Source organism: Gossypium arboreum, chromosome 10 (assembly GCF_025698485.1).
Source record: "Gossypium arboreum isolate Shixiya-1 chromosome 10, ASM2569848v2, whole genome shotgun sequence".
Classification (NCBI taxonomy): domain Eukaryota; kingdom Viridiplantae; phylum Streptophyta; class Magnoliopsida; order Malvales; family Malvaceae; genus Gossypium; species Gossypium arboreum.
The window spans coordinates 14,571,923-14,588,378 of record NC_069079.1 but is presented as its reverse complement, the minus strand read 5'-3'; the positions used below and the strand labels follow the sequence as shown (position 1 = coordinate 14,588,378).

Below are 16,456 nucleotides of genomic sequence, written 5' to 3'. Positions count from 1 at the left end.
GGCACTAAGTGTGCGGGTATAAATGGACACGGTGACAAGATTGGCACTAAGTGTGCGGGTTTAAATTGTACAGCACTAAGTGTGCGAGTTTGATTATATAGCACTAAGTGTGCGAGCTGAAAATTATATAGCACTAAGTGTGCGAGCTGAAAATATATAGCACTAAGTGTGCGGATTCACTATATGCTCTTGTATTACAATTGGCACTGAGTGTGCGACATTATCGAGTTAATCCGGACAGCGGATCGGGTAAGTACCTCGAGCTCATGATGAATAGAAAATACGTCCATGCTTGGGGTTGAATTGGTAAGCCTTAAATCTATGTGATGATTGAAATTGTATGGTTGTGCTGGAAAATGAGTTAATGTAAAAAAAATGCTTCGATTATCTTGTTGTGTAGAATATGAAATGTGGATGTATGACTTGGTGCGAGATTGGACCGAAAGGTCCGAGGTATTATGGTATAGATTCGATATGGATGAGTACCTAGCCTCGTTTCTTTGTACATGTTGTAGTGACTTTATTAGTGGATTGATGAATGCTTATGACTTACTGAGTTGTAAACTCACTCGGTTTTTTTCTTGTCACCCATTTTAGGTCTCTCGGATTCGTATTGCTTGCGTGATCGGGACCGTCGTTGAAGTCATCACACCGGCTGAAATCTTGTGGTATTGTTTTCGTTGTTGAAGAACATTTGGCATGTATAGGCTATTATATTTTGTCGAATTGTGGGTTGTAAACTTTAAGCCCTGTGAAAATGGCCTATGTGGTCGCCGAGTGGGATGCTAGAACCTATAGCCACGAGTCTTAGAAACTCTAATTTTGATAAGGTGGCCACAATTTGTGTCATGTATGATGGATGATTAAGGCCAAGGAAAGATTCATGAAATTGGCATAGTCTACTGCAGTAACTGTCGCGGACAGCAGCAGTGAGATGAGATTGAAAAATCACTAAAAATAGTAGAAGTAGAATTAAATAGTGGGTAAATTATGAAATTGAACCTTGATGAATCTATTTTCATATGGATGAAACGAAACGACCATATGAGCAGTATACTGAGAAATATTAAAGTTCTCGTGAGACAGGGCCAGAACGGTTTCTGGGTCCCCTGACGCGACTTTGAAAATTTACCATAAATTATCCAGAAAGAATTAGGAGTCATGCCTTATATGTACGGATTCCATTTTGAGTCTAGTTTCATTAGAAACAAACGGCACCAGTATTAAAGCCCTGTACAGAGAGATATTCAAGTTGTAACGCGCAAAGGTCAGAGCAGTCGATCCCTGTAACATGGGTGACTTTAACTAATAAACTGTACCAATTGGCCCGACCAAAAATTCTAGAAATAAATCCATGGATGGGTATATGAGTCTAAATTCAGGGAAAATTTACGAAACCAGTTTCCGAGTTTTGAAACTCGAGATATGATTTTTAAGGCGACGGGGACGCAGTTTTCCAGCCTGACTGGTAATGTCAAATTGGTTTGTATCTTGAGAGGGTTTGGCCGTTAACCCCTCGTGTCCGACACCGGCGTCGGCCACGAGTTAGGGGTGTTACAATTGTAGTCGGAGTATGAACCAATACTCTGATGCTAATAATTGGAATAGTCTTGTATGTATCTGAATTCTAACATTCAAGAAGGGATAAATCGTGATAAGAGTGTAAACAGTGGAAGACTAAGTTTATCAATGTATAAATAGTGATAAAAGTGTAGGCAATGAAAGACCAAGTTTATCATTACATAGCATGAATCATTATTCGATTGTATAATATTCTAGTATGATATGATTTGATTTATTTGTGAGATGCCCCTGTATATTATATTGTTAATGGCTAGTATATATGTGTAATTATGATTGATTAATTGTTTGAAGTGTTAATAATTCCCGTGATCCTAATCCGATTACGGAGAGGGGTTAGGGGTGTTACATCAAATGCCTAAGAACTTGATACATCTCAATGACAATTAATTAATTTTTTGTTAGCTTGAACTAATCACCATTGATGAAGTAAATCAAAGCTTGGAAATATATATATATATATATATATATATATATATATTTAAATTTTAGACTTATAATTAGATTGAATTAACGAAACAAATATCTTTTTCAATCAATTGAGTTGGCTATTTCTCAAAATTTGAGGTCATTTTATTTCTTCTTGTTGTTCATTTTTTTATTGAATCAAATGCATGGACAATGTTGGAAAGTGTCATAAAGAAAAGCAAAATTGTAAAAGGATCAAATTGCATAATGTGTAAATGTTGAGGGTTCAACTTTTAGAATCAATATTAATTTTTAGAATCAATACTAAATTGACACAATATATAAGTGTTGAGGGTTAAAATATTATTATGTCAATTTTAAAACTAATAATAAAAGAAATTAAATAATCATTTTGTGAGTAACAAAAAGAAAATGTAAGTTCACTGAAAATTATGACAAGTTTTAATTTTGTTTGTTTTACAAATCTAATAAGCTTGTTTTAAGGGTATGTATTCGTTATTCTATAAATTTATATTAGTTTTTTTAAAGGTAAATTAATTAATCATTCCATGAATGTAACCATACAATTTAAGAGAGAAAAAAATAGCAAACACTCGTCGTAGATAATAAATGATAAGCTTCATCAACTCAACAAAGGTTTTAGCCTCAACATCAATAGAACATTATGACACGTTGACAATTGGTTTTGTCACAACTTAAACATGACATATTTGAAATGATTGCTAGCACTTAATACGATAATAAAATCAGTCCTGGATGGTCCAAAGCGGTGAGCAAAAATAGACAAAAGAACCGATCATTCACCAAACTAGAGAGGACGACAACAAAATCATCCCTAACATCACTTGTAAAACTAAAAGAACATGCATAAGCAAGACTAAAAAACGTTCTACAAGAGTAAACAAAAACTTCTAAAACTGAAGGCTTATTAAACAATGGAAAAACAAACAAAAAAATATAAAACTTAAGACAACACGGGTCTAAATCGACACGTGAAATCATTTATTATTCTGGAATACTCTCAAACCAGAAACAAATTAAGAAGTTGGCAAAAGAGCCACCAACTTTCCAAGAAAAACTACTAGTGGCCAGTGGAGCTTTAGCAAACAACAGGCACCATCATCTGTCCATTACAACTTGTAAAGACAACAAAGATACCCACAAAATAGATATGCAAACTGAAAAGAGAGAAGACATATGTAGTGAATGAGAAGAAGAAAGAAATAAAGGATTGATGGGAGAAAAAAAAGGCAGGTAATAGGCAGCCTGGAGGTTAACACTGTCGCTAAGCAAAACAAAATATAAGAAACAAACTGCTTAGAGAATTTTAATTATGTTGAATAATGATAAATTTATATTGATAGTTAAATGATTATGGTAACTAAATATATAAACCTTTATTATATACTATTGCATAGATTTACAAACTCATAATATATTATATATAAGAAAATTGGTGCTTGTTAATATATATTTTGTAGTGGATTGTGTTAAATAACATCCACGTGGCAAATACATAATAATAATTAAATATTATTATTTATTAGATAAATTACACCATTAGTCATTAAATTATAGGTAAATTTTTGTTTTGACCACTTAACTAAAGTAGTTATAATTTGACTATTGAACTGTTCAAAATTTACAAGTTTTTAAATGCCTTGAATAAATTATCAAAAGATTTTGAGTACTTTCAAATCCTTTCAAAAGTGTTTCTAAGCCTATTCATGCAATTTTTCAGCTAAGTCTCGAGACTTTACAAGTCAGTAACCAAATTTTTCTTTAGAAGAGAAAAATCTCGAGACAAACAAAGTCAATAATCAAAATTTGTTTCAGGGGAGCAAAGTCTCAAGACTTGCTCTAAAAGTTTCGAGACTTGCTTTCATAGCCTTGAGATTCAAGCTTTTTTAGCGTCTATTTTTTAACCAAGTCTTGAGACCACCCTTCTAAATCTTGAGATCGGTCTCAAGACTTGACCTTACAAATTGCATTAAATGCAAAAAATCAATATTCTCAGTAGCTAGAAACTCTCTTCAATTGCTAGATTGCATTTAATTTATCTCTATTAACTTTACCTTAATTATATATAACAAAATTAAAAATCATTATAATATCTAATACAAACTTTTGCATTTTACTTTTTGTTAACGTGGTTTTATATTTTCCTTTTATAATATTAATTAATTTTATGCATGTTAAAAATATAAAACATAAAATTAAGATTGTTAAGTGGAAATTAAGTGTAAATAAAAAAGGTGATGTTTTCATTTGGATACTGATTTTATAAAGGAGTGGCAAAAATCAATTTCATGATAAAATTGAAAATTTTATACTTGGATGACAAAAACAAAAACATGCTAATAATTTACAGATAAAATGTAATTTACCCAAAAAATAGAAGTAAAAATAGGTTTAAATATGTTTAAGGTTCTTGTACTCTTCGAAATTTAAAATTTAGTTCCTATACTTATATCTTGTGAAATTAAGTCCCTATATTTTTTATTAGGTGATGTGGTTGTTTAAAAAGGTAAAGTAACTTTTTAGCCTTTAATATTTACAATTTTATCAATTTAATCATTACTCTTTAAAAGTATATAAACAATTACAAAAAAATGTTTTAAAATTAAAAGTTTTTACATTTTCAATAAAAATATAAAAATTGTGAAAATTAAAAACTCTTTAAAATTTAAAAATATATTTTTAAAAATTATTAAAATATAAAAATTTCTAAATATTTTAAAAAATTGTTATTTACTCCATAAATAGTAATAATGTCTCTTCAAACTTTGAGTTATTTGTCTTATCTATATTAATTCAAAATTGAACAGACTTATTTTAATTTTAAATCAAATTAATTATATATGAAAAATATTTTTATATAAATTTAATTATAAAATATTAATATTAAACAATTTGTAAATAATGATACAAATTCTAAATCGATTCAAATGATTTTAATTAAACTAATCTATAAGATAGCAAGTTTGGATTCAATGTTTCATTAATAATACGTCTAGGACTAAAAATAAGAGGAATATTTTCACAGCACTATCTATATTATTAATAAAACTTTTGATTCAGTTAATTTTACCCTTAATTCTTTCATAATTAAAATAGGTAATATTATTTTAGGTATTTTAGTCTTTTCACTTAAAAATAACCAATAAAAATATACACATAATGAGATTCAAGCCCACACCAATTATATTAGTAAAAATTTAATTTACCACTAAACTAAAGCTTTATTTTAACAATTTTATATATATTTTAATTTTATTATGTATAATTTATTACCTTTATCGATTGTCTATCTATATTTATTATTAAGCTCCTAACTAAGTTGGTGTTACCTTTAACTGGGTCACTAACTCGATTAATAAAATATGAAAATATCCATTCGTAATTAAAAAGTTATATTATTTAAGGATATTTTAATATTTTAATTTTAACAAAGACTAATTAAAATATGTATATAATAGGATTTGAAACCGTGTCAATGGGATTACTAAAACCTTAAATTTATCACTCATTCAAAACTTTTAAAATATTTTATACAATTTTGCTTTCATATACACAATTTATCATCTTCATCAATTTAACAATTAATTTTAAACCATACGTTCAATTGTTTATTGTATGTTACTTTTAAACAATCATCTATGTTTTAAGTATGTGGTTTTCACCCGCGTACACGTTTGATAGAATTTCTGGTATAAATAATGTCACTGATTGCATTGGTGTCACAAGTCAACTCGATATTTAATTTAAAAAAATAGAATTTTAATATTGAATTTCACTAACTTTATAACTTTTGACGTGCTATAAAAAATGACAATACGTGATAAATAATTGGAGTGCATTTAATATTTTTAATATTATGTATTTACCTATTTCAAATTTTTTTACTTACAAGTAAAACTAATTTTTATTTTAATTTTGTATATATTACATATGTGATGTCATTATTTATTAAATATTATTTTCAAACATACTTTTATATTCTAAATAAGTGATTTATAATCGCATAAGCGTATGATCAAATTTCTAATACATATAATTCTTATAATTTATATATAATATATGTACACAAAACTTGGTTCTAATCTAAAATAAACCACGGTACAAAAATTCGCAGAAAATCAAAATTAAGCCCCCAAAAGGAAGAACAAGCACAGTATCATTAAACCTCATCTCCCTTCCTATCTTCAAATGATCATAGTTTGAATGGATTTAGAGTTGCTTCATTATTTTTTTTAAAAAAATTATATTAATATTTTATAGTTAAATTTATATTGAAATCTTTTTAATATACAATCAATTTTATTTAAAATAAAATAATATTGTTTAAATTTGATTTAATATTGACTGAATAAAATAGCTTAAAGTTTAGTGAGACATTATTATCATTTATATGCGTGAGCAAAACTCGATTCGATTCGAAAAAAATCGAAAAATAATTCAAATTTTGAGTTAATCCATTTGAGTTATTCGAGCCAACCCGAATAAGTAATTCAAGTTCGAGTTAAGTTGAATTTTATAATTCAAATAATTTGAATAATAGATTGGTGTAAATACCCTTTTGGTCCCTATCAATTTTGAAAATAAGCAATTTGATCTCTCTTACAACAAAATTACCCAAAAATTTAAAATAATTGTTACAAGTCAACATATTTATGAAAATTCTAAAATTTATATTTTAAAAATATAAAAATTTAAAAATTGTAAAGAATATACAAATAAAGTTAAAATTTTAAATTTTTCTAAAACTATAATTTTGGGATCTAAATAAGTTAATTAATAATTCAAGTTTATCATATTAAATCATTTTTCAAATATATATTGTTTCAAATTTATGTGCTTTAACATGAAATTAGTTATACTGTAACAAAATTTTAATTTGACATGTTTAATTTTTCAATTTAACTCAAACAATTTCACTCGATTCAATTCGACTCGACTCAAATTTCATTTCACTCGACTCAATTCGAAAAAAATTCAAATCGAGTTAGGATGATAAAATAGGATTCGTCAACTCAATTAACTCAAAATATTTTCACTCAATTTAATCGAATACTCACCCTAACCATTCAATAAAAAGTAATACATTTTATTGAAATTTTTAGAAAATGTTTATTTTTCATATATTTTTAAAACATTTAATTTTTATATACTTTTAAAGAGTAAAGACCAAATTGATAAAAAAAAACTATAAATGTTGAAGGCTAAAAAATTATTTTATCTTTTAATAAAATCCACATCTGAAAAAATGATTTAAATAAAAAAGGGACTAAATCACTCAAAATTAAATTATAGGGACTAAAATTTAAAAGAGGATAATGACCTTCTGCATATTTAAACCAAAAGATATACCACTACATATCTAAGAAATCAACCCAATAAAAATATCTGGGCCAACATATGGTACATTAAGATTGGATTACAGTTGAAACTTGGGCTGAGCTTTTTGCGGGAACCCTAAGTGCTAACTAAAGTTAGGATAACTTAATCTTTGTTACCAAACGCGACGTTCTCTTCACTGATCCCGCGCTTATTCGAAGCCGAAAGCAAAACACTCCCAAAGGATAAATCTTTTGATTTTCAGAATCCAATTAGCAGCGCACAGTAGCTTCAATGTCGGATCCAATCATCCTATCCGATGGAGACGACCCAAAGACCCCCCGCCCTTCCATCTCCAAGAAGCCCAGAACCGTACCGGACAGTCATTTACCTCCGGTTTTGATTCTCGACGATGACCCTACCCCGCAAAAACCGTCACTGGCCCCCCCCTTCACCTGCGGCTCCACTCCTTCCTTTGTGGCCGAGACTCCGATGTCAGAGCCTTCGGTCGTCAGGTGCTCCAATGCTGACCCTTCAATTGAGGCTTCGGATCCTCAAATTGGAGATGCCAAGCTCTCTGGTCTATTCCTTTCTCTTTTACATACTCACATTCTTTAGTTGAATTTTGGCTTCATTTTAGGGTTGCAGTTTGGAATTTATTCGTTTTCATTTTAATTTGAAATAGAGATGGTTCAATTTTGGTAATTTTGTCTTATGTTGATGCAAAAGCAAATGGTAACGATGAAAGCTGTGTATGATGAAAATGGGTAAAATAGCTCAAATATAACTGCATTTGAACATATATTTGCTTGCTTTATATAAAAGTAAACTAGTATATTTTGTTGTTAAGAAATGTTAAATATTTAGCTTTTAATCATGCAAAAATGTTACATGCTTTTGTATCCAGAGCCATTCTTTTACTTCATTTTTTCTTGTAGAAGCAAAAAGCAAGCAGCGAAGATAAAACGAAATAAAATTAAAGCTTTTACTAAATCATGACAAGTGTAATTTTTTGACATATTTATTGCAGTTAAAACTTAGGAGGTTCATTCTATTAGCAGTTTTTGGATAAAATAACATGTGATGCTTTTATGTTTCTTTTTGATTTTTTTTTAATTGCTTTTCTATCTGGAGTCATTTCGGAGTGATTCATCTTTCATTCAAATTTTTTTCAAAGTTTTTTGTTGGTTGAAAAGAAACTCTGATGGGTTACCATCCTTCTGCATAATTTTTACTTTTATTTTTCTACCTTTGTTTCCTTACCTAACAGGAATAAGCAGATTGATATGTTTGGAATCTGATAATGATTCTGAAACTGGTTCTAAAAGGGACAATGATCAGGAGAATGGATCAAAGTGCTCCTACATTGATGAGTCCGAAGAGTTAGAATGGCGTTCTAGAGTTTTTGATTATGAATCTCATCTAGGTTTGTTGATGCTGTCTGTTGAATTGTTCTATATGTGGTTGTCTGGTTCTTGAAACCTTGCTACAATTTTGAAAATTGCCAAAGGAAGCATATCCAGTAGTTTGGAATCTGTTTTCTTGTATATTAATGGAAGATAAAGAATCATGTTTCAGGGAGTTCTAATCTAATCCAAATCTGTGAGGACAGTTCTTCTCAGCCATTGTATGAAGAGGATGATGGTGATCCACAACTTCTTGAGGTATGATTACATAAATGATGCATTACTCACCTTCTGAAGTAGCCAAACAGGTTGCTGTCGTGTTGTTTCCAAATTTCAAAGCATAGCCAAACATGTATTTGAAGTGCTGAACAAATATATTGATAACATTTTCAAAAACTTAATATATTTGAATATATATTTTCATAAAAAAGATCACACGAGAAATACACTTAGACAGTTATGCCAACTTAAGCATTAGGAAATTTATTGGTTCTTATTGTATTGGATGATAGTGATCTAAATTCATTTTCTTTTCTTAATTGATCAATTGGACTTTAAATCAAAACCTATGACCCATTTAGGCAAATTTGCTTGGAACTTTGAGTCGGCAACACTTATGAGTATTCCCCTTTTAGTTCAGATTTTTGGAGCGGTGAATGTTGTGATGTTATGAGCCTGGTAGAAACTTGGAACATTGACTTAAAGTTTGTTGTAGAGGGTAGGAGGGTCTAAGAGTGAGGTAGGTCGTTTTCATGCTATATTTTGATAAAAATGAAATGACAATGAAAACATTTTGTTTTTTTCTTGTGTGTGTGGCATGGTTAATTGTTGGTCATCTTTTTAGTTCATTTCTCTATTTCTTCTCAGTTGCATGATTGTTGCTTTTCTCCTTGTTTGGCATTATAAATGTCATGGGAGCAAGCAGTGTAATTGAGCCATTGATGGATTTGAGAGGGAGTATTGTAAGGCTTGGAGTTTAATCTTGAAGAAGTTATGTGTTCCTCTTCTTGAACTCCAAGGATGAAAGAGAATAATAGACAATTGGAAGATTTAGAAGTTTGAACATGCACTTGGTTGGCAAGGTTGAAGACTTTAAGGACCATCTGCATTTTGTTTTACATCTGGTTATTTTTGAGTTTGTTGGTACTTTTAGTTTCAGGTCCTACATGATGCTTCCTCAATTCCTTCTTACTTTACTTTTGTTTTTAATTTATTTTTCTTATTGTTGCTTGCAACATAGCCATTTTGCTATTGTTCCATCTTATTAGCAAATTTTCACCGTCCTCGTCTTCCCCTCCCTCTTCCTCTCTCTCTCATATACACTTGCTTACACACAGACCTAACTTGCTTATCTATTTGAATTCTCTAAGTTTAATAAAATTTTGGAGAACTTTGAGAGAAACTTAGGTTTTAGGTATTGTTGGCTGCTGTATTAAACATATAGTTTGATGAAATGGATCAGGAAAATGATGATCCAGACAAAGAAAATTTTACCTTAGAGCAGATAGGGAACACAATAAAGCAGAATCGAGAAATGAAAGCTGATTCTGATAAGAAAAGTAGCACAAATGGAGCAACGGTAAAAAGAAAGATGACGAAGGAGGAGCGGACTCGTATGTTGGAAGAAAAGAAGCTAAAGAAAGAGGCTAGTACCTTTTTTATTACAAATTATTGTTACCTTTTTTATACTTCTCTTGCATAAATAACTCATCAAAACCTAACATGCAGCAAGAGAAATTGCAAAAAGCTGCTTTGAAAGCTGAAGCTGTTGAGTTAAAAAAATTGCAGAAAGAAAGGCAGAAATGGGAAAAAGGAAAGTTTGCTCTAAAATCTATTGTAGCTGAAATTGATACTAAGGTGGTTGAACTAGGGTCAATAGGAGGTAAGGGCTTCGTTGATGTTCTTAGATTATTCATGATAAAATTTGACTTATGCATATCGTGAGAAATTCCCTAGCTTTTATGTAGGACATTTACTTTCAAGGTTGGCTGATAAAGGCCTTACATATCGCATAACATCAAATCCAATTGAAAAATCAATCGTATGGACCATGACAGTTCCCGAACATATTTCACAGGTAATAAGTTGGATTGAAGTTTTGCAAATTCTGATATCCTGCACAGCCTTTTGTTGTAGTTTACCCTTATATGTATGCCTTTCATACCCTTCATCCGAATCTCTTGGTAATTTTATGCTAGCAGCTTGGATTTAATGAATTTCTTAATTCTATGGTCAGAATTTAATTTATCTTTACACTGGTGGGTTTGAGTTGATTTTTTTTAAATGTCGTCTATAACATATTATATTGTACTAACCATCCATGGCCTCAGGATCACAGTGAGCTTTTAAATTAATTCTGCTTCTTTTCTTCTCTTTTCCTTCTATTTATTTACTTGAAAATTTTGGTTAATTTTTTTGATATGGTGGTGTTAACTGCTTAGTACCATTGGACTCTAGTTTTTGTGTAGCTTATACCTTATTACCTAATCATGTTGGCTGGGCTCACCTTTAAAAATTTAGACATATTATATTTTCCTAGACTTTTCATGCTGAACTTGACTGTCAAATATGTTGCAATTGTTGGTTAGGTTTAGTGCTTCTAAGGTGCAAAGATATGCTTTTAGATGATATTCAGTATAGTGAAGACACATTGTATCGTATGTTACTGATAAATTCTGGCAAAAATAATTTCTCAATAACAGGCTTTCAAAATATTTTTTAATTTGGGAGTTTTGCTTCTTCTATCTATCAGTTGGGTATTTTTCAATTCTTTGCTTGTAAACAAAAAAGAAAAGAAAACCTTTAGTAACTGTTTCTTGACATAGATCATCTGCTTTTCTTTTTGCAGCTTTCTCCTGATGGACTAGAGATTCAGTATGTATTAATTGTATCTGAGGCTGCAGAGTTTTGTGATCTAGTAACTAGTGACACACTTTTGGATCACATTTCTAGAGTTCGAAGTAAATATCCATCGTATACAGTTTGCTATCTTACAAATAGACTATTGGCATACATCAATAAAAGGTCAGAGTTGCTGAACTTTACCTTTATATAGATGTTCAACCCTTGTTGTTTTTGATGATTTTGTAATTCCTCTCTCAAATTCATGCCTTTTGGATGCAGTTTTCTTGCTAGTAATGCTATTGTATTATGTTGTGGTTTTGTTATCTGCCATTTCCATTTGTATTATTTTCTCTTTCCTGGCCCCCTTCTCCCTATGTGATTATTACTTGTGAAGTTGCACCATATCTTTGTAGGAAGATAGTATTTTATTTTTCCTCTTTTGGCTTTTAAGATGAGATAGTGAATAAATTTTATGATATCATTAATGCTGTCTTGATAGACATTTGTTGATAGAGAAAAACATGTTAAAATTCCAGGTTGGATGAAACTGTATTAGACCTAAGAAATGTTCATAAACTTGAGAGACAAATTTTCAATCAAATAGTTTTGTTATTTTTTTCATAAGTGGTTCTGTTGTCTTTTTCTGCTTATAATTGATAATGAAGTGATTTGTAGTTTTTTGTTGGCTACTTCATGATGCTTAAATAATGTGATGAAATTCAATATGGATCTTGGCAATGTTTTAGGGAAAATGAACAATACAAGAACCCTGCAATTGATAGTGGTTGGAGACGTCCGCTGGTTGAGGAGGTCAAACTTCTAACTGCATATGCATTGAATCATGTCTAATGATATTGTCGTTTTAGCTTCTGTATATTGTTTTAATATCATTTTTTTCTCTCATTTTCTGTTTGAATTTTGTTTTATAGGTGTTGGCAAAGCTGACTACATATTATGCAAGGGTACACTCTAGGCAATGTGCAGATGAATCTGAACTGGCCGAACATGTTGTTGGTTTGACATGCAGTCTAGCCTCGTGCCAATTCAGGTACCACTCTAGATTTCAAAATGAATTTTAAGGTCAATAACTCAAGTTCAGTTATAGCATAGAGACAATTGTTAGTCTTGAGGTCACATTACATTATTTTGCCTTAACCTGCTTGTGTGAAATAATGGGAATAGATATTGATTATGTTGCTTCTTATAAAGTAATTCCTAAAGTCCATAAGATGTGCTGGTTGCCTGGTAACTGAATGCACCACGCTCCCTTAAAATGTAGAAATCAATTACCTGCACTTGTTCCTATCACTTTCAGCAGGCAACTTACTACTCATACAGAAATGTTTAAAATTTTGAGTTTAAAGGGGAATGTACTATGCCAATATGCCATTCATTCCCTTAAAGCTATATAGGCAAAGTTATCAATGTTGTAGTGGACTGGTCTATGCCATTTTCATGGATAACTGTTACATTGTGCCTTCTTATACCATCTCAATTTGTGTAGTGTTTTAAGTTTATATCGGCATACTTATTAGATGTAATGTTCTTACAAGTCATAATGGCCATACAATTAGTTACATCTTTGGTGCCCATAAATCTTACAGTACAGTTATTATTCAATGGTGGAATGTTAATCCACCATCCAATAACCAAACTTTATGCCACACTTTTATAGGCATGGCATGACTAATCAACATTCTGAACAGATTACAAGAACTTCTGCTCTTTTTAGTTTTATATATTGGAGGATACATCATGTGGTGACAGATTGCATCAATGACACCTCTATCTTGTTAGATGGAAGGATAAAAATGTTTACCTGTTGTCATTTATGAAAAGTCTATAGATTGATCCACATTTAGGAGGACCTGGGACATAAAATTTATGACTCATTAATGGTAAATTTGCATTATCCTTGAGCTGCTGTATCAGATTGCTTTGATTTTGATTGCAATACTGAATGCAATGTTACCCCAAGTAGTTGCCACTTGCCAGGGTTATATTTCCCAATTGGTTAGTTGACAAAGCTCCACAACTGGCTTCTTTTACTCCCTAGGTTGGTGACATAAATTTGATTGAAATATTTGAGGAAAATGAAAAGAAAAAAAGAAAAGAAAGAAAAACAAAACAAAGGGGCCCTTCTTCAGTGTCACAAGAATTATATTTTTATTGGTGCTGAATATGGACATAAGTGGTATGAATGATGAATCAATGTTATTCTGTGTATAACTTTTAAATTGCTACAAAAGTTATGTGATCACTTTCTTTTTTCTGTTTACATTATCCAATGATTAAAATTAACATGTAATGCATTCAGAATCATGAGAATGTTTGATACTGGTTACTTGTACGGTATTTTACTTGCTAGGCTAGCAACTCTTGGGACTGGTGTTGTTTGTGGTAAATTTGAGCTCATGGTGGGCACTGAGAAAAGAATCCTCAGGCTTCTTAGATGGTTGGAAATAGTTTTAAATAATATTCTAACAAGAAATTGGTAAAATAATTACATTCCTCATACCCTATCACTTTTCTGAATCTAATATGCAGTTTTTGTTTGCATTGAAAAGTTCAGTGGCCTATTTTGTAAAATTGGAAAGCATTATAGATGCATATATTTTAGTGTCATAGTCTGTTCAAATATTATCAATGCCTTCACTGAGCAAACTTCTCTGTCTGCTAAATTAGTTTATGTATTTGTTTGCAGAAAGAAGTTAACGCGACTCTGTGTAAGTGCTAATGGATCCCTTATTCCTAAGGATTCTATTGACAAGAATTTAATAAAGGGGAACTTGTGGTGAGTAAAATCTCCAACACTTGTGTGTTTGATTTGTTTCTATTTTTGCCCTTAATTTGTTCATTCTGGTGATGTGATGCCATAATTGTTCAGAAAGAGAATATGAATTAACTCCCATTTGTTAGTTGAGAAACATCAGATACTGTGAACATAGCATTTAAAGTAGTTATTGGTACTGGTGGCCAAAAAGAAAAAGAGAAAATGGTTCTCCATAATTCTATATATTTTTCTGCAATTATAACCTACTTTTAAACCTGCATTGACTGCAATTATTTCTTTCTTTTTGTGCATTGCATTTTATTGCTGATTTAGCTTTTCACATCCAGGTTAAAAGCTTTGCTCGCCATCCCAAAGGTCCAGCCACGATATGCTCTTGCCATAGGGAGAAAGTACCCTACCATGAAATCCCTTTTGCACGTTTACATGGACCCTACTAAATCAGTAAGTCAAACAGCCCTCTTTATATTATAAAGCGTTTCCACTGATGTCACATTATGAATGGCCAATGGCCATGTTTCCAACTTCAGTTTTGAGCAGCCTTAGATTTTTGAAGCTAAACAGGTGCAACTGTACTTTGCCATAGACAAACTTTTTGTTTATCTCTATTTCAGGATTCTCAGTTTACTTTTGGACCTTTGGTAGCATTTATGGTTTTTAAGGGCCTAAGATTTACTATATGTGGCATATTTTTAGAGCGGGCTAATATATATTGATACAATGCCTACTTCTACCCATAACCCTTCTCAACCCTTAAATCGGAAGAAAAATATGCTTAAGTGCGCTCAAACCCATCCCCTCCTAGTTGTTACAATAACAACGGTGCCAACTGAGCTAAAGCTCAATCAGCGAGGGGGCTAATATCAAAGACATGACTAATGTGATAGAAGAATTAATGCTTCTACCACCAAGAATTAATCCCAAACAGAAATTGGTTTTTAGCAGATTTGATTCTTCATGCAAAATCATGTAATGAACAATATATTTTAAGGCATTTCTTCTAGGGGTTTGACTCTATTTACTTTTCAGTACATTTATGGTTAGGTCATTGCTGTTCACCTATGTAAGGTTCTGGACCGAATGATTAAAAAGACAAAAGGAATTTCAACCTTCCATATGAATCCTTGTCTGAAATGTAACTTATTTCCTTTGTAACAACTTACTAAAAGAATGGAAGACGAAGTTCCATTTCCTCATCTTTGATCCATTCTCTTCATTTCCTTTCTTCCTACCAAGTGAAGTATTACATTTCATTTATCCAATGGGAGCATTACTAAGTTGAGTCATTTGGTTTTGGTATTGTATTGGAATGGCAGGTGCATGACAAGGAATTTCTGCTCAAGGACTTGGTGGTAGAAGGGTTATTAGGTAATGACAGAAGATTAGGTGAGATTTGTTCAAAGAGAGTCTATAGAGTACTCATGGCTCAGAGTGGAAGCGTCAAAACTGATGATATTGAGGATGGTGCTGATTTCTTCACACATTACTGATACTCGAACTTTTATTGTTTGCTTTCCTTATTTTTCTGTCTAGCTTTTAAGATAAATGATTGCATCATGTGGATAAAATGGGTGTCAATATCAAGTATATTGGTAGCCATTATAAGGAGTAAAATTCATTGATAATTCGTGAATTTATATTAATGTTTTATTTTCATTGTAATCTTAGAACTATTATGTTTATCGTCTACAACCTTTAAAATACATCATTGACGTACAGTATTAACGAAAGTTTTCAAATGAGCTTCACTTGTCGGTCCAAATAATAGTTTGTGTACAACAGAAAACAATGGGCGGCATATCCCTTTGGGATTTCGTCCCATCGAAATTCTCAAATTTTCTGAAATTCTCTCAATCAGTAATCTTTTCTTCTTCCGGGACAGTGTTTCGGGCTTCCCTTTTTGATTCCACCTAGATTTGGGAAATGCCTTTTTTTTCCTCTGGTTTTCATTACCTAGGGGCTGGTTTAGGATTGGGGAAGTGCTCTACCTCTGTTTTCCTTTGTTGAGATCGGGTTCTTCTTACAGGTCGTCACTAATGTCTTTATTGGCGCTCTTTTCTGTTTGACA

The 16,456-nt window shown here is 31.3% G+C and overlaps 1 protein-coding gene across 2 annotated transcripts; it reads left to right on the top strand.

Annotated features, from left to right (window-relative positions):
* The first annotated feature begins 7,479 nt into the window (after positions 1-7,479).
* LOC108474934 (crossover junction endonuclease EME1B-like) lies at positions 7,480-16,080 on the top strand. 2 transcript variants are annotated; one of them, XM_017776993.2, is made up of 12 exons: positions 7,480-7,927; positions 8,618-8,773; positions 8,926-9,011; positions 10,216-10,398; positions 10,482-10,635; positions 10,721-10,830; positions 11,602-11,777; positions 12,344-12,407; positions 12,527-12,645; positions 14,302-14,391; positions 14,718-14,832; positions 15,705-16,080. In XM_017776993.2, the coding sequence occupies exons 1-12, from the start codon at positions 7,642-7,644 to the stop codon at positions 15,876-15,878; spliced, it is 1,713 nt and encodes a 570-aa protein (XP_017632482.1). In that variant the 5' UTR covers positions 7,480-7,641; the 3' UTR covers positions 15,879-16,080. The 2 variants fall into 2 exon arrangements, with proteins under 2 accessions (XP_017632482.1, XP_052875598.1); XM_053019638.1 differs by lacking the exon at positions 8,618-8,773 and having other exon boundaries at positions 7,482-7,927.
* Positions 16,081-16,456: the final 376 nt, after the last annotated feature.